We start from the raw sequence: 27114 nt of genomic DNA on the forward strand, positions 1-27114 counted from the left end.
TACATTAACTTTTTTGATCACCAGCCAATCAAAATTTCCACTAGCCAAATGCCAGTGAAAATAAGAGATTCTTTACAGTCGTAAAACAAAACTGTGTTTCCCACTCTTCATGAAAATAGTAGGATGTTTTTAGCTTATATCATACTGACAACTGAAATAATTACTTTCAGGTATGGGATCCTCCTCATTTAAATATGAAAGGAGGCTGAAAATCACAGGACATGTCTGTTCTGATGATACAAATCATTGGTTCTGAAATGTGTTTTTCTCTTTGTCTCTTTACAGTCTTAATTAAAGTCTATTTTCTTCATTTTAAGTCTCTTTGTGGTTGTTGTGTGTCTCTATGTGGTCATTTTTGTCTATTTGTTTTGTGTCTTTGTGGTCATTTTTAGTCTCTTTGTAGTCATTTTGTGTCTCTTTATTGTCTCTTTGTGTTGTGTCTTTGCAGTAATTTCTCATCTCTCTGGCTGTTTTTGTTTCTTTTATTATCATTTTTGTCATTTATTGTCTTTTTCTGTTCATTTTAAGTCTCTTTGTGGTTGTTGTGTGTCTCTATGTGGTCATTTAATGTCTCTTTGTGGTTGTTGTGTGTCTCTATGTGGTCATTTAATATCTCTTTGTGGTTGTTTTGAGTCTTTGCGTTAATTTTTAGTCTTTTTATAGTCATTTCTTGCATGTTTTATGTCTCTTTGTGGTTGTTGTGTGTCTCTATGTGGTTATTTTATGTCTCTTTGTGGTTGTTTTGAGTCTTTGCATACATTTCTAGTCTTTCTATGGTCATTTCTTGCATGTTTTATGTCTCTTTGTGGTTGTTATGTGTCTCTTTGTGGTCCTGTCTCAGCTGTTGTCCCTCTGTGCTCCAGCTCACCGACCCATCCATGTTAGCGAAGTGCAGTCAGACACAGTGAGAGTCCTCAGTCTGTCAGTCTGAGCTCAGTCTGTTCGTTCATAAGCACTCCTGGTTGAGACACTCTGCGTACACCGGCTCTGGGATTTTGTTGGGGTCGCACTTCTCCGGCTCCGCGATCTTCCCAGTGTATTCTATGCAGAGGACGCTGCGGCGCCGCTCGCCCTGGCCACAAGTTCGTGAGCAGGCGGACCACGGCCCCAGCTGCCACATGGGACAGGGCGCGTCGCCGCAAGCCCGGATGTCGACGGGCTTCAGGTCTTTGTCGCACTGGTTGGACGGGATCCCCGTTCCGTCTCGGCACTCCACGTTCCTCCTTGACCATCCGGACCCGCAGCTCTTGGAGCACTCGGACCACTCGCCCAGCACCCAGTCCGGCCCGTCGAAGGCGTGGATGACGTGCGGAGACAGCGAGGAGCCCTTCTTGTCCTTGGACTTATTGGTGAAGGCGGCGTCTCTCGGGATGAAGAAGGTGTACTTGACCTTGGGCGGGTTGGCGTCCCCGGCGGTGGCCAGCAGCTGGACGGTTATGGCCTCCTTCAGCTGCCGGAAGCTCTGGATCCTCTCCAGCGTGGTGGAGGAGCCGCTGTACTTCAGCACGGCGCCGAGAACGGGGATGTCCTGCTCCACCGTGGACACCGAGAAGTTCCCGTTGAGGATGTAGCCGCCGCTCTCTCTCCTTATAGCCAGGTAGTTCCCGTCGTGCTTGATCCCTCTGTGGCTGCGCTGCTTGATGTCGATGTTGGTGGCGCCGACAGGGATCGTCACGATGTCACTGTATCCGTATCTGATGGAGAGGAGACAGAGATCAGTTTGTATTAAAGCTCCATACGGTATAAAGGTAGATGTTTGTGTTAAAGCTCCATACAGTATAAAGGTAGATGTTTGTGTTAAAGCTCCTTCAAAATAAAGGTAGATGTTTGTATTAAAGCTCCATACAGTATAAAGGTAGATGTTTGTGTTAAAGCTCCTTCAAAATAAAGGTAGATGTTTGTATTAAAGCTCCATACAGTATAAAGGTAGATGTTTGTGTTAAAGCTCCTTCAAAATAAAGGTAGATGTTTGTGTTAAAGCTCCATACAGTATAAAGGTAGATGTTTGTGTTAAAGCTCCATACAGTATAAAGGTAGATGTTTGTGTTAAAGCTCCATACAGTATAAAGGTAGATGTTTGTATTAAAGCTCCATACAGTATAAAGGTAGATGTTTGTGTTAAAGCTCCATACAGTATAAAGGTAGATGTTTGTATTAAAGCTCCATACAGTATAAAGGTAGATGTTTGTGTTAAAGCTCCATACAGTATAAAGGTAGATGTTTGTGTTAAAGCTCCATACAGTATAAAGGTAGATGTTTGTGTTAAAGCTCCATACAGTATAAAGGTAGATGTCCATGTGTAGTGTGATTTTAAAGCAGCTCTAGGTTCTATATTAATACTGTGAAAGTATCAAAGCCTCAGTCCACAGAGAAATGCACACAGCCTGTATTCAGAAACTGAGCCTTAAAACCAGCCGTCAGGACTTCCTGTCACTTTGTGATGTCACAACTAAGCCCCACCCCCTCACCACCTGGACCCACCATCCATCCAACAACAACTTGCAGGATTTGGTTTCTCTGAGTGTTTTATTCTGAAATCTGCTCTATATATTTAGTGCCTTTACAAATAGTCAGCCAATCAGAAGAGAGGCTCAGAGCCTCCTCCTCTCTTCTGATTGGCTGACACCGACCTGTTGTTACTAGAGCTCCAGAGAGAAGCTGAGAGAGGAGATGGAAAACGACACTGAGATGGATTTATTATCACTTCAAAATTAAATAAAAACATAAAACAGTTTGGTTCTGTTCAAACACACAGCTCCCAACAGTTCAGCTCTTGTTGTTCAGACTTCTCTGTGTTAAACTCTTAGATCTCAGAGCATCAAGATAAAATCTAGAGGAAGTGATTCTGGTTTTCTGCTCTTCAGCCTCTGGACCAATCAGAGACTTAGCTGTAGATGTGAACGTGTCTTTCAGCGAGTGTGAAGCGTGTGACCACATTTTTCTTTTTCTTTTCTTTTTTTTCTGTTTGCATTATGATGCAGCCAACACTCACGTTGCTTTGTTGTAGGAGCCTGTGATCTTCCTGCAGGTGAGTCCGCTGCCTCCACACACTCCACACTTGTCCACCCTCTTGTTGGAGCCGATCACCTGGTCGCAGCCGGCCTTCACACACTGACCCTGCACACACACCGACGTGGTGTCGGGGCCGCAGGTCGTCCCGTCGGTCACCTGCATCAACACAAGGAAAGAGGATGAAAACACTTTTTTAACTCAGGGTCACAGTCGTCATCAGTGTAAAAAGTGACACACACAAAAAACTCAAAATTCTGGGTTGCTTGTGTTAGGTTAAACGTATGGGTTATTTTTCAAAGAGTTACCCATTGTCAGGGTTACACACTAAAAACTCATGGGTTATTTCCTTAACCCAAATTTTGGGTTGTTTGTATTGGGTTAAATTTATTAGTTATTTTTCAAAGAGTGACCAATTTTCTGGGTTACACCCTAAAAACTCATGGGTTATTTCTTTAACCAAAATTCTGGGATGCTTGTGTTGGGTTACAATTATGGGTTATTTTTCAGAGAGTAACCCATTTTCTAGGTAATAGAGCTAATATTTTAACCCAATTATTGTTGGGTTGTATACCATTTCTGGGTTACACACTAAAAACTCCTGGGTTATTGCTTGAGTTACGTAGGTTAAAATTATGATTTATTTTTCAAAGAGTAACCCATTTTCTGGGTTACACCCTAAAAACTCATGGGTTATTTCTTTAACCAAAATTCTGGGATGCTGGTGTTGGGTTACAATTATGGGTTATTTTTCAGAGAGTAACCCATTTTCTAGGTAATAGAGCTAATATTTTAACCCAATTATTGTTGGGTTGTATACCATTTCTGGGTTACACACTAAAAACTCCTGGGTTATTGCTTGAGTTACGTAGGTTAAAATTATGATTTATTTTTCAAAGAGTAACCCATTTTCTGGGTTGTGAACACATTTATAATAAGAACGATCACACGTTGAGTGTTTGCCTGCCTAGTTTTTTACTTTGCCTGTATATGGTCATTGGTTTTTTGGTGTTTTTCCCCTGACTGGATTTGGCTGCCTTCCCTGCCTACCATAACGTGGACTGGACAAGTAAAGGAGTTATCTTCCCTAACTGTTGTAGTGTTTCCTTGGTTCTTTCTTCTGCTCCTGAATCTGAGGTTCATTCAAGAGTGTTACAGGACGACTTTTGCCTCTAGAGTCTCCAGTGATCAGACCAGACCATGGAGACCCAGAGCAGCACCAGTTCAAGCCGTTAGTGCAGGCCCAACCCAACTATTCGGTTAAAATTAACCCAAGACTTTAGTCAATATAACCCTAACCTTTGGGTCAAGTACTTAAAATAACCCAGAAAGTAGGTGGTCCCTTTTTAACCCAGGAGTTTTTAGTTTGCGTGTGTGTGTGTGTTGGACTCTCTACCTTGGACTCGAAAACCTTGAACTCGCTGCTGCCTCTCGCCCTGCAGAACAGTTTGCAGCGGTCTCTGGGGGAGACGCCGGCGTACTTGGGGATCCACTGCTTCATGTTGCCGCTGAAGTCCAGGTAGCGGAGGCTGTTGTACTCCTCACACTGCTGCTCCCTGAAGCTCCGCCCTATCGGAGGCAAACACACACAGCAGACGGACGTCGTCCAATCAGATCACAGGAACGTCTTCAAAAACATAATGACTGATAAACTGGATAAAATGAAGCAACTCCACCAGGATGCTGAGTCTGTGGAATAGATCCACAATTACATAAGATGTAAGATGCTACAGACAGACAGACAGACAGACAGACAGACAGACAGACAGACAGACAGACAGACAGACAGACAGACAGATAGATAGATAGATAGATAGATAGATAGATAGATAGATAGATAGATAGATAGATAGATAGATAGATACCATAACGTTAATTAATTTGTCCATTCAGCTCATTAATGTAATAATAAATACATAAACAATAATAATTAATTGAGTCTAATTCAAGATCCACTGATCAAAACAATCAATGTATTGATAAAATATAGGTAGCCTATAGATAAAACATAAAATATCAGTCTGTGATCAAATAAAAATGTGTTTGTCAGGAGAACCTGTTGTAGTGATTCAACCTGCATGATGATGATGATGACGACTAATAAATGATTGGATAATTTTTGTCATTGTCTCTACTGAACCAAAACAATAAAGGTTTATTCAAAAGACTAAATATTTGCACTTGACTTTAGATTTTGACGGCTTGCAACTCGTGTTTTATAATATTTGTATCAGTCACTCTAACTCTAGAATGCAGGTTTGATTCCCTGCAGATCATCTCTAATCAAACACATTGATCAGACCCAGTCAGCGCTCTGAGGTCTGGTTTCTCACCGTCGCTGTTGTCGCACGGCTGCGTGTTGCACGACTGGTACTGGACCCTCTGGCCCTCGCAGTAGCGGCCGCCGTTCTGAGGCACCGGGTCGCTGCACTCCCTGTAGGAGAACTCCACGCCGCCACCGCACGTCCGGGAGCACTGCTGCCACGGCCCCCAGGAGCTCCAGCCGCCGTCCACCGCCACCTGCACCCACACAGAGACAGGGAGGGAGGGAGAGCCTTAGTCAACCAGAAACAGAATTACACTTCCTCACCAAATGTGAAAAATATATAAGTATTAGATAAACATATTTCCCAAAATTTGAATCAATAACAAAAGGTTTTTTTTTAAACTATCAGATGAGGAAAAACTGCCCATCCTGCTGGGGGAAGAATCAAAGAATAATAAATTAGCAGCAGTCTATGTCTCTGCTGCCATAGACTGAGGGACAGGGAGTGACACTATACTGTAGATGTTGTTTTCCTTAATTGTTATGATTATTATTTTTAATTCCAAACGCTTGCTTTGGCAATATGTACAATGTATGTCATTAGGGGCGTCACGATTACTTGTTTTCACAATTAATCGCGGTATTAAACGCCACAATTAATTGATCGTAAAGATTTCCAAATACCGTCACTTTCCAAAAAAGATTATGTTGGAAAAACAGAGGCAGAGCTCTATACAAAGCAAGGTTTGTTACGTGTGCACTATTGTTTCACCACATTGTTTAATTTATATGAATAATATATACGATTGGTAGGAATTTAAATGTTAGCGAGTCATTTGCGCTAAAAAACAAACAATGATAAACTTAAACATTTGGTATAGATGACAAATAATGACTTGAATATTTAAAACACTTCCCCTGCAGGATTAATAATTGGTTAATGGTTAATTGGTTAATTGTAGAGACTTAAAGGGATAGTTCAACATTTTGGCAGATTGGCCCGTTGCCATAATCCCTATAGTAGCAGTAGGTTCGTTACCTTTAATTATCGGTGCAAGCTGTTTTTAGAACGGCGGAGCAGAGCCGTGAACTGCTCAGAGCTACGCTACGGAGGCTCATGGGATTTCTTGGTTTCACCTCATCAAACTCATCAAATACACAATCCAACAACTCCAAAACGCTCTGGTGGACAAGTTGTGACCTGCACATTCACCACACTATGAGATAATAACACAACGTTACGAGACAGAGTTGTTTTAGAGGGAAATACAGAGACTGCTTGATGAAAAACTGTGATGTAAATTAATTAATGCATAATAATCGTAATACATATACCGTGATAATTTCTCTGACAATAATCGTACAAAGAAAATCTATAATCGTGACGTCCCTATATGCCAATAAAGCCATTTGAATTGAATTGAACTGAATTGAGAGAGAGAGGGAGGGAGGGAGAAAAGAGCAGTGAGTGTTTGGTTAGCGCTCGGTGCCAAAGCCAATCTCAGCCTCTCGCTCCAAACCACAGTCTGGGCTTCTGGGTTCGAGGCCTCACAGCGTGTTGGCGGCCGCGGCCCCGAGCGCTGCTGAGGCCTCGAACCGGCACGCGCCCGCTGTCGGCCCCGACCCGAGTTCCTGCCACATGTGTCACTCAGCGCCGGGCGGGGGAAAACCTGCCATGCTGCAGCTTCCTGTGTGTGTGTGTGTGTGTGTGTGTGTGTGTGTGTGTGTGTGTGTGTGCAGTTGTGGGCGTCCCTTCCAGATGTTTTATGAGTTTGGAGCAGCTAACATCACAATTCATAAACAGATGTGTCATTATGACACAAGGAGAAAATATCAAGGAGGAATCAAACTGTGAGGCGTTCAAGTGTCGCTCCAATCTTTAAGTCTTTAAACTTTAATTCAGAGTAAACTCCACAACACGTTTCTGATCTCTGTTGTTGTGTTGTTGTTGTTGTTGTTGTTTCAGCATGGATTAAAACTCTCAGTTCGCGTCACACACACACACACACAGACACACACACAGACACAACTTTTTTTCTTCACAGGGATTTCGCCCAATTGTTATGCAATTGTGAACGTTGAAGTTCCCATTTTTCTTGGCGCTCTCTCTCTCTCTCTCTCTCTCTCTCTGGCTTTAAAGTGAAGCGTGGAGGTTTTCAGTCTCTTTACCTCAGATGACAGAACGGGTTTAGCTCAAGGTGCCTTAGTTTCAACCCTCGTTACACAACGTCCTCTGGAACAAACTGTGATTTAAAAACCTACATCTGGGCAAGACGAGGAACTCACAGTCAATTCATTAATTTGAGGTAATTATGTTGAAAACTGAATCGGGCCAAAAGAGAAATCACAGACGATTGTTTCAGAAAGTCGCTGACTCATGAGTGTGTTTTTGCTCTGAGGTGTGCGGCTCACAGGAAGTGACTCAGCAAAACACACCGTGAGCTGCAGCATCCAGACCCAGAGAGGTGTGGATGGAGAGATGAGAGAGGCGGAGGAGTGGGTGGAGCAGTGGCGTGCACAGACTTTTTGAAGGGCAAAAGGAAGGACACATATAACGCATCCTCGCCACTGAAGAGGGCACTTTAGCATGCGTTTTGGCTCCTCAGGGACACTTTAGCACGCATTTTGACTCCTAGCGGGCACTTTAGCACGCGTTTTGGCTCCCAAGAGGGCACTAGGGCACTTTAGCACATGTTTTGGCTCCTCGAGGGCACTTTAGCACACGTTTTGGCTCCTAGAGGGCACTTTAGCACGTGTTTTGGCCCCCATGAGGGCACTTTAGCATGCGTTTTGGCCCCCATGAGGGCACTTTAGCACGCGTTTTGGCTCCTCGAGGGCACTTTAGCACGCGTTCTGACTTCCAAGAGGGCACTTTAGCATGCGTTTTGGCCCCCATGAGGGCACTTTAGCATGCGTTTTGGCTCCTAGAGGGCACTTTAGCACGCGTTTTGGCTTCCAAGAGGGCACTTTAGCATGCGTTTTGGCCCCCATGAGGGCACTTTAGCACACAGTTTGGCTCCTCGAGGGCACTTTAGCACAAGTTTTGGCTCCTAGAGGGCACTTTAGCACGCGTTTTGGCTGCCATGACGGCACTTTAGCACGTGTTTTGGCTGCCATGAGGGCACTTTAGCATGCGTTTTGGCTCCCAGGGGGCACTTTAGGGGGGCGACTGTCCCCCCTGCCTCCGCCCTGTGCACGCCACTGGGGTGGAGGTTTGGTCTGGGTCTTGTTGCTGGATTGTGAAGGATCTTCCTTCTCTTTAAAACATCAGTTCTTAATCTTCTCCATCAGTAAATCACTGGAAACGTCCACACAGTCTCTGTTCTGTCACACAAAGTCTCAACAGCGTCGTTGTGTAACTGTCATCTCAGTGCCATCGCTCAGCGAGGAGAAGGAGGAGGAGGAGGAGGAGGAGGAAACACAGAGAGGGAACTTCATCCTTCGTCTGGTTCCCGGTGGAACACGTGGAAACGATATTATTCTCTAGTGTCGGGCCTCGCCGTCTTCCCGTTGAAAAGATAAAACGGTGACAAGTTTCCAGTTATTATGAAACACAGAGAGTGAGTTCAAACAGCTCCTCTGTTGCTGCAGCAACCGAGCAGCTCCAGCTTCTACAAACCAAACGTTTCTCATGAACGCAGCCTCAGAAACTTCAGGATAAGGCCTTGTTGTCCACACGGAGACAGAGCTTCACCTAAAGCTGTCTTTTTCTTGTTCGTTTTGAAAAAAATCACAGTAAACGCAGCATCATTTCAACAAATATCGGTGTACACGACTCTAAACGCTGCAGTACATCCACCAGGCCTGTGTGTGGCGCTGTAACGCTGCCACACATAAAAACACCAACAACAGAGAAGAAGACAGAAAGCTTCCTCACTGTGTTCAAACTCCAAACATTAGAAGTGGATTAAATGTTGACTGGGAGTCGAGTCAGAGCAAATATGACGATGATGATGATACATCCATAGACTATAACGTGTAGCGGTTTATCTCAGGTTACATTTGCATTTCTAGGTAAATACAGAGACTGCTTGCCGAAAAACTGTCCCTGAAGGCAACGAGCATCAGCGGTTTTGCATGAATTTACCTCTAAAACTACTCTGTCTGGTAACGTTGTGTTATTATCTCATAGCGTGGTGAATGTGCAGGTCACAACTTGTCCACCAGAGTGTTGTGGAGTTGTTGGATTGTGTATTTGATGAGTTTGATGAGGGAAAAACCAAGAAATCCCATGAGCCTCCGTAGCATAGCTCTGAGCAGCTCACGGCTCTGCTCCGCCGTTCTAAAAATAGCTTGCACCGACAATTAAAGGTAACGAACCTACTGCTATGACTATAGGGATTATGGCAATGGGCCAATTTACCAAAATGTTGAACTATCCCTTTAAATCCAGGCCTGTCCAACCTGTTCCACAAAGAACAACCTCATCTTGTTGTAAAACCATAAAATGAGCTTGTTGTATCACTGACTGATGTCATGTACTAAATATAAATGTGTTCAGACCAGTGGAGGAGAAAACGCCGTGTTCTTACCAGCGGCTTCATCACCTCTTGCGTGGCGGTGCAGACGCCGTGCAGACAGGCGGCGTCATGGCGACAGGCGGTGCCGTCGGCCCACGGCAAGCTACCGTTCTTGGTGGTGCACTGCGGCGTGCCGTCCTCCTGGCACCACAGCTGGCTGCAGATGTCGCTGTCCGACGTGTTGGGGCAGTGGACGAACTCCTCGCCGAACGTCTGCTGGCACTGCTGGTCCAGGCTGTACTTGGTGCCCGGCAGTTCCCGCGGCAACGGCATGGCGCTCTCTGGGACGTCCAGCAGACAGTCGCCTGCACAACAACACACACAGACACACACACACACACACAGAGACAGGAGTTAGTTTACATGTGTGTTCTGTCTACAGTCTGATTATAATCATTCTGATCGGAAATTCAACTTCACTGATCGGATTAAAACGTGCGTGTGCAACAAGACGTTAATCAGGATAAATTCACTGGGAAGTTTTGCCGGTCAGATTAGTAGAAAACAGTAGAAGAAAAGAATCTTTGGTAACCCTTTAATTTACAGGCCACTAATTACGTGATACACTGCAAAAACTCAAAAAAGAATATTTGTCTTATTTCTTGTCAAAATGTCTCATTTCTAGTCAAAACTAATCTCTTTCCACTTAAAATAAGATTCATCACCTAAAAATTTACTTGTTTTTAGATAATTTTCACTTGTTTCAAACAAATTTTCACTTGAAATAAGTAGAAAAATCTGCCAGTGAAGCAAGTTTTTTTGTGCTTGTAATAAGAAAGAAAAACTTGCCCCATTATCAGATTATTTTAAGTGAAAATATGCTTGAAAGATGTAAAAAGTGTCTAAAAACAATCTACTTTTAATGTGATGAGTCCTATTTTACTATAATAAGATTGTTTTGACTGGAAATAAGACAAATATTCTTGGTAAGATTTTTGAGTTTTTGCAGTGTAATGTCAAGAAATAACAATTAATTGCATAATAATGTCTAGAAGTAGCCTAGAATAGAAATAACGGCCAATTACATAGTATTGTGGAGAAATATAGTTGATTGATTGCGTAGAAATAGTCCAGAAATAACGATCATTTGGTCTTGGTGGAGAGAAATTCTGGCCTTTCCCCAACATTTCAAAGCATGAACAGCTTGTGTAATCTTTTGCCTTTATGAAAAACATCACATTACTAAGCTAATAAAATGCGGTGAAACTTTTTAATTTAACGAATATAATTTACAAGAAAGTCCCAGAGCCATTAAAGGGATAGTTCACCCTAGAATGATATTTCGCTCATTATCTACTCACCCTCATGTTGACTAAGGGCTGGAAGAATTATCAGAGTCCACCGTCCCTTCTCTTAGTTACAGGGGGTCTTGGCGTAGCAGTGCATTTCAATGCAACGGTTGCAAAGGGACACCAGAGCTCTTCGTAAAAAAACACACACAAAAAAACATCCAAATACCTCCATGATGCTCGTATGTAATGTCCGTCTTGTGCTGAAGCCCCAAATTGCGTAATTGTCCCGAAAAAATTAAATAAGTCTATATTTTAAGCTTGTTTGTAGCGGAAGCTTCTCGTCTTCTTCTTCTTCTCCTCTTCCTGGTCCGTCCAAATATTGCGTGATTTGCGCCGGCGTCAGTGCGGTTACTGCGAATCACGCGATATTTGGACGGACCAGGAAGAGGAGAAGAAGAAGAAGACGAGAAGCTTCCGCTACAAACAAGCTTAAAATATAGACTTATTTAATTTTTTTCGGGACAATTACGCAATTTGGGGCTTCAGCACAAGACGGACATTACATACAGTACGAGCATCATGGAGGTATTTGGATGTTTTTTTGTGTGTGTTTTCTTACGAAGAGCTCTGGTGTCCCTTTGCAACCGTTGCATTGAAATGCACTGCTACGCCAAGACCCCCTGTAACTCAGAGAAGGGACGGTGGACTCTGATAATTCTTCCAGCCCTTAGTCAACATGAGGGTGAGTAGATAATGAGCGAAATATCATTCTAGGGTGAACTATCCCTTTAAGTTAACCTTTTGCTTTTATTAGAAGTTATTGTCTATTTTACAAGTTTTATGTCGGTGAACACTTTTACTTTTCCGGATCCACTAGAAGACGGGAACCAGAAAATTCGGAGTAAATGGAAACCAGTCTCTTCTCCTCTCTGAAGAACCTGGTGACACGAGGGTACGACGCATTTACGTCGACATGGAGCAGAAAGAACGTAACCACACAACTTTCAGTTTCACCGTTTACATGACACGATTTTCATTTCTTTATTCTATTATTCTATTTCGTTTATTCTGATTGATTGTTTATAGGGAGCATTTCTATTTGGTTTGAACATCTAAAGCGATTCTAATCAGAGTATTTGGCTCCGTGTGAACTCAGCTAGTGAGTCACTCTGAAGGTGACGATGTGACACCAGTCAGTGTGTTGGAAAAACCTCCAAGCTGCGTCCCCACGATAAAAACAAGTCCTTCAGATTTCACTAACGCAGCGAACTCTTGACAGACGGCCCAGCGCTCTGAACCTGAACCTGGACCAGCTATTCTACATCTGAATTTATTCATTGTTCCACTAATGATTCTTTATAACGTTCGATAAGCTCTGGTCTGGAGCCGTGGATGACGTCCGCAGCTCGGCATGAACATTCCCAGCCACATGAGTTTTTGTTCGGAGACATTTTCCAACTGATAAAGAGCACATTCTGCTGACACCAGCTGCTGCTCTTGGCTGCGGAGGCGGAGAACAGGAAGAAGTCCATAGTATGACTCAGTGGGAAAGAAGGTTCACCGGTAGGTCTAGCAAGGATACAAACAATACGAGATGCACGACATGCATGAGGGAGGAGGAGGAGGAGAAGGAATCTGGGGCGAAGAAGTGAAATGGAGACCTGCACATTCAGACCCGTTGGTTTTTTGCTACAGCACCTGTTTTGTACCTATGCTAATAGATACAGATAATGTATACGAAATATGTACAATATGGATGGCAGTAGGAACGTGAGTATCGAACGTGAATCACATTGTTCGTTAAATGTCATAAAAGTTTTTGTCGAAAATGTATCTGACAGTGTAACGACCGTTTGACCATAATACGTTTACTACGTCAAATACAGTAATATATAGGATACTGATCTTTTTGGAAGATCGTTTGGCCGGCACATTTTGTTAATGAAACCGAGATACTTTTAATACTGTGTGCTTAAATTAAACAGAAATAAAATTATAGGCTATGTGTGTTAACGTGTTCAGAAAATATGAAATGTCAGATACATTTTCGACAAAAACTTTTATGACATTAAACGAACAATGTGATTCACGTTCGATACTCACGTTCCCACTGACATCCATATTGTCCATATTTCGTACCTGTCATATCTGTATCCATTAGCATACAAAACCAATAGTAACTCCATGCAATAGAACATTTAAAAGCATTAAATAGGTTATTAAAAAAGTTTTAAAGTATTCACAAACAATTAGATCTTGGCGTTTTATTTGGATTTTGCCCTGTCAAAGAACCATAGTGCGGTTCCAGACTGTGCAGTTGCAATTTTACAGTCAACCACTAGGTGGCATTAAGGGTCTGCAGCCGTATACTATCTATTGGAAATGTTTCCCACCGTGCCCGTTGTCGAAGAACTCGGTGATGTAGAGGGCGCTGCAGGGCGACCACGGCGCCGTGCGGTTGAGGCTGACGAACAGCGGCGCCATCAGGTGGTGGCCGCCCAGATCCCCGAACAACCGCTCACACGTCTTGGAGTCGTCGTGAGGCATGCTCAACACGTGACCTGCAGAGGACGGAGGAGGACGGAGGGACAGAGGTGATAAGAAGGAGATTGTTCCCACACACAAACACACACACTGCAAAAACTCAAACTCTGTCCAAGAATATTTGTCTTATTTCTAGTCGCAACAAACCTCATTCTGCTTTAAATGAGACTCATCACAATAAAAGTAGCTTGTTTTTAGACACTTTTTACTTCTTTTAAAGGGACAACGAGGAGTTTTGGAAAAGCGAAGCGTTTTCACACTACATTTATGAGCCTCCGCGCGCACCGTAAAATTCTTTTGACCGGCGCAAGACGGACTCATGTTTTCATTCATCAAGAATTAAAGTCAGAGGTTCAAAGAGGTTCACATACCGTCGTAGTTCCGACCATAAACGGCGATTCAGCTGCGTTATTCTCATGACTCGTTGCGAAACCGAAAGTAAAATACGCTGGTCGGCTCGACCAGCATCTCCGCCACCACTAATAATAACAAAATAACGATAGAGACAGAACGATATATTTATCGAAAATGGGCCCATTAACAAGTGTGGGTAGCGGAGATTCATCCACATTAACGTGAGACTTTTTTATAACCGAATAGAAACTCCTCGTTGTCCCTTTAAGCATATTTTCACTTGAAATAAGTAGAAGAATCTGATAGTGGAGCAAGTTTTTCTTTCTTACTGTGCATTCACACCAAAAGCTTCCAAAGTGTCAAAAACGCTCGAGGGTGGGCCTCAGACAAGACAGCTTCCAAAACGGCAAATATTTTCAGCTGCTTTGGTCGCTTGTCACGTGACTGACGTCAAAGTTTGATTGTGCTGGTCACTGGCCGAAATACAAAAAAAAGAAACAAAAGGGAGCCGAAGGACGTCTCTATTCTGACAGGTTGCCGCCGGTTGCCGCTGAACCGCGTCATAGCTAATTACCCTAAAGTTAACCGTGGCTCAACTTCTCGTCTGGTGACGCTTTGGAGGCTTTGGAAGCGCGGTGACGCCAGTTGACACTTTGGTCGCTCAGTGTCGCCGGGATCTCATTGAAAATGAATTGACTTTCCGGCGTTTTGACGCTTTGGAAGCTTTTGGTGTGAACGCACAGTTATTACGAGCACAAAAACTTACTTTCACTGGCAGATTTTTCTACTTATTTCAAGTGAAAATGTGTTTGAAACAAGTGAAAATGATCTAAAAACAAGATCGATTTTAGGTGATGAGTCTTATTTTAAGTGGAAAGAGGTTAGTATTGAGTAGAAATGAGACATTTTGACAAGAAATAAGACAAATATTCTTGGTAAGATTTTGAGTTTTTGCAGAGAGAGGACAGTGGAACGTGATCTGACCGAGCTCGTGTGCAGCTGTGAAGGCGGCCTGGAGCCCGTTGTCTTCGATTACCGAGCAGCTTCTCTTGGGGTCGCACATCGTCCCGACGTCGGCCACGCCCAGCGTGTCGCAGCTCTTCTGTCCACAGATGTCCTGCAACACAAACACACACACATTAACATGAATACAACACACACACAACAACGGAGGCCACAGTGAACATGAGGTCCAGAGAACGTGACAGGAATATGATGTTCAATATAATTACAGTTAAAAAGTATAGTAGTGTAGTAGTATAGTATAGTTTAGCCTGTATTGTCACTGCAAAACAACACAATATAATGAAAAAAGGAAGTCGGCAAAGAACAGAAACATCAACAACATTCTATTTTGATATGGATTTAGGGTTGTGTCTTATTTATTGATCTAGTGGTGCTGTATACTGTCTCATGCTTCAGGATGCCATGTCATAGTGATATGGTTTTGTCTTGTACTGTGTTTTTTGTATGGCGATTCAGTTTAGGGGACAAAAAAGTACATCTTATCTTATCTAATCTTATCTTATCTTACTTACTGTGTCTACAATGGAGTCGGAAAGTCTGGGACTTTACCATTCATGTATAAACAGGACTTACACCATTAAAAACCATTGTTTGGTGTTAATATCGAGGGTGATCAGTGTCAAGATCACAGGAGCTGCAATTTTAGTTTTTATCAAAGGTAAAATGTGTCACAATACAGTTGTTGTGCATCATCCCTGGACAATAAATCATATTCTTGTTGATTTGTTGAGTTGATTGTTTGGTTCAGGAACCAACAAAAATCACATCATCAAGTAGCCTAGAAATCTAGACGCACCCTAGCGGCAGCAAATATATTTGCTCCGTAGGTGGGTCTAGAAACGAGCCATAGGAACTTTTTGAGTCTCGAACACCGATTGTGTTCACCAATCACAGTGCTCTATCTGTTTAGAGAGTCGTTGGGCGGGCTTAACGCCATGACGACGTACATTTTAATTGGCTTGTCAGGCTAACGTCGTCCTGCTCTTTGCTCTGATTGGTCGTAGCGCTACCCTATTGCGTACAGAGGCAGTTTGAAAGACAGCCTTCATCCCGCCCCTGGACTGAGCCGCGGTCTACCGGTCGTTGCCAGACTATACATTTTAATGATATAGTCTGGCTTGTCAGGCTAATCATCAAGAGAAAACGACACGAATCATAATATCTTTTGTTTTAGAGGTAAATACAGAGACTGCTTGCTGAAAAACTGTCCCTGAAGGCAACGTGCATCAGCGGTTTTGCATGAATTTCCCTCTAAAACAAACTCTGTCTGGTAACGTTCTGTTATTATCTCATAGCGTGGTGAATGTGCAGGTCACAACTTATCCACCAGAGCGTTTTGGAGTTGTTGGATTGTGTAGCCTATTTCATGAGTTTGATGAGGGAAACCAAGAAATCCCATGAGCCTCCGTAGCGAAGGATGTTGGTGATTCTTTCCATAATCTCCTGACAGTGTTGTGCCGCTCTAGTTTCAGAGTCTTATGTCGATTCTCAGTAGTAATTTGTTGTTGAACTGGAATATTAAACCACATTAAATCAGCGTGTCACTGGAAATGTCACCTGCCTGCGTTACTCCGACACCACTCACGGAGCGTCGCCATCGGCTTCCAGCTCCGGTGACGGTTGTTAAGCCCACGTTGAAATAAATCCCAGTTCTAATGTAAAACAGCTTATTTTTTTTGTGTGTTTAAAGCCGTTTAATGAAGGTTGCTAATGTTTTCCAGCCTCTCTTGTGTTTCGCTCTGTGACAGCTGACAGAGGAGCAGACTTATTGCTTTGGATGGAAACTTTATCATGTTGTTACGGCCGTAATTTTCCAGAGTTTTAAAAAAGACTCTGCTGCAGTTCTCTGTTTGTGATCCTGCGTGGCAGATCGATGATGCTGATTAAATCCTGTGTGTCTGTGGTGGAGCTGCCTGTTAAACACAGCTCTGACATTAATATCGCTCCTCTGGCAGATGGACACTCACTCGGTATTTCTGGATTCCTGTACGAGCCAATAGCACAAATATACTTTTAATGCTAAACTTTACTGACTTCTGAAGGACCGCTGTTGTTTTTATTTAATTTTTTGTCCACAAACAGGTCTTTTAAAAGTAACTAAACATTTGCCACTACAAATAATATACTCATTATTATCAGAGAGCTTAATTTGTTTAGCATTATCTCTGGTATTAGCCTCACATTAGCATGCTAGCTATATGAAATATGGTTAAAAGTAAAAGATAAAAAAAAAAAAGTGTGTTATGCCACAATGTTTAAATAAACTACTATGATAAATGAGTGTAAATGTGTTTTCTACATCAAATTGTAGGCTACACTAATCTTCACAGTCTTTACGTTAGCTATGTTTAAGTAGGCCTAGCTCCATGCTGCGTTCAAGACGATTTGAAAATCTGAATCTCCCAATTCAAAAACTTAGATTTACAACTTCAACTTTGCATTCAAATTGCTTCACGTAACTAAGACATTAAAATATTACTAAGTGTACAAAAAGAAACATTTTAAAAATAATGAGGTAGGTTAAAGGGATAACGAGGTTCTCATACTACATTTACCATGAGCCTCCACGCGCACAGTGAAATTCTTGGATCGGCGCAAGACAGACGTCTTGCCAAGAACGTTTTCATTTATCAAGAATAAAAGTCAGAAGTTCGAAGACGATCAGATACCGTCGTAGTTCCGACCATAAACGGCGTTATTATCATGAGCCGCCGGGCAGCGTCCGCGAAACCGAAAGTAAGGAAAGGCTGGTCGGCTCGCCCAGCATTTCCACCATTAATTAAAATAACACATTAACGATAGAGACAAAACGATATATTTATCGAAAATGGAGCCATTAACAAGTGTGGGGAGCATAGATTCATCCACATTAATGTGAGACTTTTTTATAACCAAATAGAAACTTCTCATTGTCCCTTTAATCTGTAACCGTAAAAAGTAAATATTGTATATTTCATAACATTTTAATGTATTTTGGCATTTAAAATGCATTTTAATTTATGTTTCCATCCATCCATCCATCCATCCATCCATCTATCTATCTATGCATCCATCCATCCATCCATCCATCCATCCATCCATCCATCTATCTATCTATCAGACGGATAATAATAAACACTAATAGAATTAAATGGACAGTGGCCAGAAACATCTGTCAGATTGAACAGTTCACCAGTTCACCCTGTTATAAACATATATATATATATATATATATACTGTATATATATATAAATATACTAAGTGTTTGTGCAGAGCTGGGTCACTGTTACATTCATCATGTAGGATGTTGAACCCTGTCTTTACTATATGTCCAGTGTGTGTGTGTGTGTGTGTGTGTGTGTGTGTGTGTGTGTGTGGTTTTTGTGCCATTTTTAAAGAAGAAACAAATCAAAAACACGTTGCTCAGTGTTTCCGTCGTAAAACACGGCAAATAAATATCTGCAGCATGCAGCTGTCCGGAGCTGTGGGTGGGAAAATGAATAGTGTGGTCTATCAGAAACCAACTCCCCCCACCCCTTGTCCAAGAGGACGTCTGTCTGTCTGTCTGTCTGTCTGTCTGTCTGTCTGTCTGTCTGTCTGTCTGTCTGTGGAGGACGACGGAGACGGACGGGGACAGTCTGTGGATTAAAAAAAAAGAAAAAAGGGAAAGAAAGAAAAAGCCACAAGGCAGCGGAGGAGAGGAGCCCTCTGTGATTCAAAACACATCTGGACTTGGAGAAGCAGTTGAACGCAGCCCAGCGTGTGTTTGTACACCACGTTCCACAACAGCATCTGTCACTCATGTACACACACACACAGTCGTACTCAAACACACACACACAACACACACACTCATGCTGCATAAGGCCACAAAAATCCATGAGAAAAATGTTTCCACTACATTCACCAGAGGGCAGATTTAGACTTTCACTAACAGCTGGCACTAGTGGCAGCTCCCTCTCTCTTCAGCTACACACTCGACATTCAACCCCCCCCCCCCACGATGAACCGTGTAAAGCTACACTGCAAAAACTCAAAATCTTTCCAAGAATATTTGTTTTATTTCTTGTCAAAATGTCTCAATTTTAGTAAAAACGAATCTCTTTCCACTTAAAATAAGACTCATCACCTAAAAATTTACCTTTTTTCACTTGTTTCAAACAAATTTTCACTTGAAATAAGTAGAAAAATCTGCCAGTGAAAGCAAGTTTTTTGTGTTTGTAATAATAAGAAAGAAAAACTTGCTCCACTATCAGATTTTTCTACTTATTTAAAGTGGAAAATCTGCTTGAAAAAAGTAAAAAATGTCTAAAAACAAGCTACTTTTTAAATGTGATGAGTCTTATTTTAAGTATAAGTACAAATATTCTTGGTAAGATTTTGAGTTTTTGCAGTGTGTCGTCATTGTCCAGGAGGAACCTCCCCATCCTCCGTGGAAAAAAAGGGAAAACATGGATGACTGATCTGTAATAATAATAATAATGTCTCCTTATCATTATCATCATCATCCGCCACCCTTTCCTAGTAGTTTTACATGCTGACATCATCCAGTCAACCAATAAAACGTCGACCTATAAAGCATTAATAACAGAGGAGCGTCCGTCTGCTCACACCTCGTCCTCCAGCCAATCACAGCTCAGCTCCAACCCTCAGGACCTGTGAACTTATTTCCTGTCGAAAAAAAAAAAAAAAAAACTTCCATAAAGCTAAAGTTTTTAGTTTGGACCGCTGTTGACATTCCCTCCTCGCTCGGAAAAGATTACAACTCCTCCAAAAACCCAACAACGACAACGACTACGATCCTGTTTCTATTTACCTCGTCTTGTTTCATCTGATCTAATCTCACACATGTGGCTCAGTCCGTCGCCTCAGAACAGAACAGACTGCCTCTAACTTTCACCTGTGTGTTGTGCTGTAAAAGCCTCTGGTTGTGGAGCAGTGTGTGGTTGTGTGGTTGTGTGGTTGTGTGGTTGTGTGTGTGTGTGTGTGGTGGAGATGAAACCGCAGCATGTGCCACAGCTGGCCCGAGCCCGACGCTGAATTCCACCAGGGCTTAAAACATGACTCATCCTGGTTGTTGCTGTGAATGAGGAGCGAAACACACACCAGACGATCACGGCTGAGTGGACTCTGTGTTCTTAGAATAATAATAAATAATATATTGTAAAAAAAAGAAAGAAAAAAAAGAGCTCACGGCATGGTGCGTATTGATTCATGCACAAAAATCGATGATAACCGCTGTTGTTTGTTGAAGATGTGATTAAACGTTGACTTTCTACAGCCAGTGTTGTGTTAGCTGAACTCAACTCACTCTAGTAGGGACGTCACGATTATAGATTCTCTTTGTACGATTATTGTCAGAGAAGTAATCACGGTATTACGATTATCACTATTATTATGCATGAATTAATTTACATCATATCAATGTGTAAAATCAAATACAGTCAATTTACATTACTAATTATTTACACTAAATATTTTAAGTCTCTACTATTAATATATAACCATTAACCAATTATTAATCCTCCAGGGGAAGTCATTAATTCTCATCTATACCAAATGTTTAAGTTTATCATTGTTTGTTTTTTAGCACAAATGACTCGCTAACATTTAAATTCCTACCAATCGTATGTTACGTTAAACGGTAAATGGACCAGTATTTATAACATTTACCTTCACTTTGGCGCCACATCTGCCTCTGTGTTTCCAAGTGACATTGGTATTTGGAAATCTTTACGATTAATTAATTGTGGCGTTTAATACCGCGATTAATTGTTGAAAACAAGTAGTTTTAGCTCCGTTTTGTTCTCCACCAGCTCCACAGAAACATATCTAGCCCTCATCTATTGTTTACAGCCGGTTGCTGTAACACTTTGTCTGTTTCCTATTTGGTGCTGCTGGCATGTTCCAGTTCAGTTTATGAGTTTTTGTTGTTTTTTTGCTAAAAACTGGTTCCTGCAGCTGCTGAGAGTGCAGAGAACAGTGTCTTCTTTCTTCTTGACCTCTTAGATTCATTAGTGCAGCTTTAAATTATAAGTTTCATGCCCAAGCATTATAAGAATTCAGCTTTTTTTTTTTTTTCCTGGAGCCACAATAGCTCCACAATAAAACCCCCTCTTATAAATGTGGCGTTCCCCAAGGATCTGTTCTCGAGCCGCTGCTGTTTTGAATCTGCATGAATTGTTCTGTCTAGTTTAACCCAACGTCCGTTTATGAGCTGTTTTTCCTCCGCAGATGGAAGTTCGCTCCATAGACGAGTCGGTCAGTATGTCCATATGTCCAGTCTATACCAGAAGTTGCGCTTTTTTTTCGTGCATCTGGTTCATTATATTATATAGGCCATTATTATTTACAAAATATAATATATTGATTGCAAATTGATGAAAAGTTAACATTGTAACTCTGTATGTATTAAGTTCTCAGTTTGACATACTGTAAAAGGGAAGACAAACGTCCTCCTGTCTACTTTTATACTTAATTCTGTTTTAATCTCCGTAATCCACTTGGTTTAATTAATATATATACAATTTTTTTTTTTTTATTATCGCTTTATGGTGGATCGAAAACTCCAGGTATAGATCAGATAACCGGTTCTATCTGCAGCCGTCCACTGAACCCGGGTCAATGACTTTGTTTTGGGTTCGTCTGGTATTCACAGTCAGCTGATGTTGTCAGAGTCCAGTGTTGATTCAGTCTCTATTGTTTCAGGCACGAATCTCTGCAGCTACCGAGCAAACTCCATCCAAGAAGACACCTACAGTATGAAAGCTCCAGGATAAAAGCTAATAAGTGGACCTTGAGTTTAAGTATGGGTGACCCTTTAATTCACAGCAGCTAATGATGTGATAATGTCAAGAAATAGCCTAGAAATATCAATTTATTGCATCTTAATGTCTAGAAATAGCCTAGAAATAACGGTCAGTTTCATAGTAATATCATGTTTCTCAAAAAGGCAAAAGATTACACATGCTTTTCAGGCTTTGCATCTTTTGCCTTTTTGAAAAACATGACATTACTAGGAAATTGACGGTTATTTCTAGGCCGTTTCTAGACATTATGACGCAATAAATTGTTATTTCTTGGCTTTTTCTTGACATTATCACATAATTAGCTGCCTGTAAATGAAAGGGTTACCAAAGTCTGTTTTTTTTTTTGTTAAACTGAATATTAGACATCTTACAAGACATAATCACACACTGCAAAAACTCAAACTCTTACCAAGAATATTTGTCTTATTTCTAGTCAAAACAAATCTAATTATACTTAAAATAAGACTCATCACATTAAAAAGTAGCTTGTTTTTAGACACTTTTTACTTCTTTCAAGCCTATTTTCACTTGAAATAAGTAGAAAAATCTGATAGTGGAGCAAGTTTTTCTTTCTTATTACAAGCGCAAAAAACCTGCTTTCACTGGCAGATTTTTCTACTTATTTCAAGTGAAAATTTGTTTGAAACAAGTGAAAATGATCTGAAAACAAGTACATTTTTAGGTAATGAATCTTATTTTAAGTGGAAAGAGATTAGTTTTGACTAGAAATTAGACATTTTGACAAGAAATACGACAAATATTCTTGGAAAGATTTTGAGTTTTTGCAGTGCAACATTATATGCAGATGATGTTGGCCTTCTGCAGCTGTGTGAAGTGGACCACATCTGGGCTCTCACTCACCTCTCTGGTGAACAGCATGGCCGTGTCGTAGTGCTCCGGGTGCCTCTGGCTCGGAGGGTTGAAGAGCTGCTGCCAGGAGCAGAAGTTCCTCAGGGCGACGCCGCCGTTGCTGGAGACCTCGGGGCCGACGTCCTCGTCCTCCACCACCAGCATCTTCACCACCACCATGTTCACCGAGTTCTTGATGCTGGGATGTTTGTACAGCTGTGCTGCCATGGACATCAGGGTCAGGATGTAATGCTGTAGGAGGGAAAGGAGGGAAAACTTTAAACCTGACACCTACAGTACAGGAACGTTTTAAAGGGATAGTTCAACATTTTTGGCAAATTGGCCTATTGCCATAATCCCTATAGTCATAGCAGTAGGTTCGTTACCTTTAATTGTCGGTGCAAGCTGTTTTTAGAACGGCGGAGCAGAGCCGTGAGCTGCTCAGAGCTACGCTGCAGAGGCTCATGGGATTTCTTGGTTTCCCTCATCAAACTCATCAAATACACAATCCAACAAGTCCACAACGCTCTGGTGGACAAGTTGTGACCTGCACATTCACCACGCTATGAGATAATAACACAACGTTACCAGACAGAGTTGTTTTAGAGGCAAATACATGCAAAACCGCTGATGTGCGTTGCCTTCAGGGACAGTTTTTCATCAAGCAGTCTCTGCATTTCCCTCTAAAACAACTCTGTCTAGTAACGTTGTGTTATTATCTCATAGCGTGGTGAATGTGCAGGTCACAACTTGTCCACCAGAGCGTTGTGGAGTTGTTGGATTGTGTATTTGATGAGTTTCATGAGGGAAACCAAGAAATCCCATGAGCCTCTGTAGCGTAGCTCTGAGCAGCTCACGGCTCTGCTCCGCCGTTCTAAAAATAACTTGCACCAACAAATAAAGGTAACAAACCTACTGCTATGACTATAGGGATTATGGCAATAGGCCAATTTGCCAAAAATGTTGAACTATCCCTTTAATCACAGGAGATGTAAAGAGCTTGAACAGGACAGTTAAAGTTGGGGCCAAATATGTGATCAACGATGACTCATTTTGCTCGACAACTGAACCTCTCCGTGACCAAACAGGACGTTTCTGCTGGTGACAGTGTTTCTAAATACTTCAAAACATATCTGCAATTTCCTTGTGTGATGCAACCTCTCAGACCACACACACACACACACACACACACACACACATAAACACACAAACACACTCCTCTTCTTATCACACTAACAGAGCGAAAAGAGCAACGCTGGCTGGTTTGGACCGTGTGGCAGCAGCAGCCAACGTGTAAACCCACAGAAATACCAGCGAACCCAGTTAAGTAATAAAAAAAATGCATTACACTGACTGTACTACAGCAGCAGCAGCAGCAGCAGCAGTTAACTAATGCATTAGTCATTGGCCTTCAGAAATAACTGTGTGCATCATTACTCATGTAGAGGAATTTCTGTGCCTCCTAAAATGGAAACTTGACTCAAAAAGAGACGTCACTGGCACTGGCACCACATGTTTCTGTCCTGGACTCTGAGGTTTTGTCCCCATCATGTGTATAAAGTAAGATCTCCTTTGTCTTAGGGAAGAGATCTCCCTCCTGATAGTTTTAGTGGAGGAGGAGGAGGAGGAGGAGGTGGAGGAGGAGGAGGAGGAGGAAGAGGAGGAGGAGGAGGTGGGGATGTTTCCACGGCTCTGTCATGGTTTGGTGTCTCAGCGTTCGGCTCGTAATTCATAATAAACGTGTGTGAATATCTGGAGAACATCTACAGACTAGGCTGATACTCTCTCTCTCTCTGTAGAAAGACTTTTCCACATGTGCTGCTTTTGTGTGTGTTTTCTTTTTCTTCCTCTGAATCACTCAAAACCAAGGCAACATGAATGAAAGTTAAAATAAACCTGTCTGTCAGTGTCTCAGCGTAGCTCTTGTCCACTTGTCTCTTGTCTGTGTCTGTGACTGTCTGTGGTTTTGGAGGCTGAGTGTTTGGCAGCTGAGGAGCTTCTTCTAAGCACAAACAGACCAGAATATCTGGCTGCTGCTGCTGCTGCTGATCCTGAGTCGTCCTACTTTCTTTTTTTTTATAAAGTAAATGAATGTTTTTGGTGAGGAGCAGCAGATTGATATTAGTTCTGGAGGATTATCTCAGGAGGTCTGTCACTCACAATCCATTACATCCTCGCTGCACTGACATCATGGGGATGTTTTTGTGCAGCAGCAGGATTTTTAATGGATTCATGGGGACTGAGCGCAGCAGATATTATGTACGTAAGCCTGGTGAATCTTCCCCTGGATGGATGGATGGATGGATGATGGTGCCAAGTCATGACCAAGTCCTGAGGAATGTGCTCTAGCATTGCTTGCATATCTGTTCCCTGACCTCTTTCTTTCTTTCTTTCTTTCTGCAGCCTGTGGAAAACACGGAGCCCACCGACCGGTTTCCTCCCAGGCTCCCAACAGTTTTATGAAGCAGCAAGGAAAAACAAATCCCTGCCTTTATATTTCCTAAGACTCTGAATCCTGACTGAGGTGGAAATAAAGAGAAGAGAGATGGAGAGAAAGAAAAACAGATGACGTCTTCTGGAGTTTGTTTATGAGACAGTTGCGAAGTTACACTAAGGTGTGTTTGGGTTCCTATCATCTGTGTGTGTGTGCAGGAAAGAGTGATTTCATCGTGTCTGACCTTTATTTCATCTCCATAGAAGTGGGTCATGGTTGAGTCCGCCACCACCAGCGTCTCTATGAACCGTGGCGCGGAGACAAAGCGTCTCCGGCGGCGAGGTTCCCTCCGTCGTGCGTCACCGTGCGTAAAACTTTCCCCGCTGCTGTGCTGCTTCTGATCAAAGAGCAGGGAGACACCGGGGCTCCGCGTCAATGTCCTCCTCCGGATGACGTGCGGCTGCCCGGCGGGGTCTTCTCCCCCAGAACCGCTCGCTTTTTTGGGCTGAATCAGATACTCTTTGCCCTCCGTGATGAAGGAGCCGAAGATGCCGGAGCACAAACTGACCGCCACGACCGAGCTCTGGTCGTGATCCACGTTCCCGGAGTAGAAGCAGCTCCTCAGCTCTTCTCCACCGTCCTCCGGCTGGCTCACCACCACCACCGCGGCGGGTTTGGCACCTGAGGCTCCGCTGCGTAAAGCTCTGACGCGCTGGACGGTGAAGGACGGAGCGATGAAGCCGGTGTCCGGGATCAGGTTCAGGGTCAAGTCCTTGCCAAACGCGCGCAGGAAGAACCGCGGCTGCTCCTCGCTCCTCTTCCAGAAGCGGCCGCTGCCTCTAATCCGCACAGGTACAACAACATCCTCCGACTCGAAGGGAGCGGGAAGCGCCGCCGCGTTCATTATTATTACGCACATGGACAAAACGGTCAAACGCACAGTGGATCTGGAGCACATCGTCCTGCAGAGTGGGAGGAAGGGATGGGGTGTAAAGTCCTGTATGTGTGTGTAAAAGACAATAAAAGAACAGAAATCCTCTTTAAAAGCCAGATCTCTTCAGATTAAAGGTGTTTCCGGTGCGTCAGTCTCGGTCTGGTGTGTCTGGTGTTTTTATTTCAGTCTGTCTTGGAGCTTGTCGTGTCTTATTCCCAAAGCCAGGCTCGCTCCTGTTGTACCACTCACCAGCACCGCTGCAGTCTGGACACATCGGTGGTATTTATACTTTCTGCTCTTCCCTTTGGACCATGAGGGGGTTTATTTTTGATATCCTGGAAATTCTCCTCCCACTCGCACTTCAGGGGAAACTCGCGGATAAAACGGATCCAATGAGAATAGGTCGACACTCCCCCCTTCCGAAATAGCCCGACAACCGCCTTCCTATTATTAACCCAGCGAGGCAGCGGCAGGACATCAATACTATGCATAGCTGGAAGTCCGCTACGAGCAGTTATTTCGGAGTCACACACAGAGAGAGAGACACACACACACACACACACACACACACACACACACACACACACACACACACACACACACACACACACACACACACACACACTGGGCGATCTGTTTTATCCCCGTACAAAGGACCTGCAGGGTTTGACTGTGTGTGAAGCTTTAATCACATTAGAGACTTTAAGAAGATCATCATCATTTATAAATGTTTTTTTGGAAACTCATTCACCTGTTTTCCTGCACGTGCTGTTTAACCCCTAATAATAGATAGATAGATAGATAGATAGATAGATAGATAGATAGATAGATAGATAGATAGATAGATAGATAGATAGATAGATAGATAGACAGACAGACAGACAGACAGACAGACAGACAGACAGACAGACAGATAGATAGATAGATAGATAAAGAAAAAATACGTAATGCAGACAGATGTAGCAGCAATATATACAAATATAAAAACCCATAATAATAATAAGTGGATTTATCTACACTTCAAATAAAAGTTTTTTTTTTTTTTTTAAATTCAAATTGAATATTTTCAATACAGAATCCATAAAAGTCACGTTTCCTGCTGCAGATTGTGTCTGTGAATATTTCTCTTCACAATAAAAAGCTGAAAATAGCCGCGTT

At 42.5% G+C, this 27114-nt stretch overlaps 1 protein-coding gene across 1 annotated transcript; it reads right to left on the reverse strand.

The window, feature by feature from the left end:
• Positions 1-619: 619 nt before the first annotated feature.
• On the reverse strand, positions 620-26108 carry LOC310995837 (A disintegrin and metalloproteinase with thrombospondin motifs 8-like). The gene is made up of 9 exons (XM_083984997.1): positions 25267-26108; positions 22601-22840; positions 14910-15042; positions 13421-13588; positions 9808-10100; positions 5343-5529; positions 4406-4578; positions 2993-3168; positions 620-1694 (listed from the first exon to the last, which is right to left on the reverse strand). The coding sequence occupies exons 1-9, from the start codon at positions 25978-25980 to the stop codon at positions 947-949; spliced, it is 2832 nt and encodes a 943-aa protein (XP_083841123.1). The 5' UTR covers positions 25981-26108; the 3' UTR covers positions 620-946.
• Positions 26109-27114: the final 1006 nt, after the last annotated feature.

Source organism: Trachurus trachurus, assembly GCF_905171665.1.
Source record: "Trachurus trachurus genome assembly, chromosome: 13".
NCBI classification, from domain to species: domain Eukaryota; kingdom Metazoa; phylum Chordata; class Actinopteri; order Carangiformes; family Carangidae; genus Trachurus; species Trachurus trachurus.

Bases quoted from the DNA above. Each gene is read 5' to 3' on its own strand.
- LOC310995837 (XM_083984997.1), bottom strand. From the start codon at position 25,980: ATGTGCTCCAGATCCACTGTGCGTTTGACCGTTTTGTCCATGTGCGTA. The intron at 5,530-9,807 runs GTAAGAACACGG...GTGTGGGTGCAG, and splicing joins AAGAGGTGATGAAGCCGCTG to GTGGCGGTGGACGGCGGCTG. The intron at 1,695-2,992 runs GTGAGTGTTGGC...CCTCTCCATCAG, and splicing joins GGCTCCTACAACAAAGCAAC to ATACGGATACAGTGACATCG.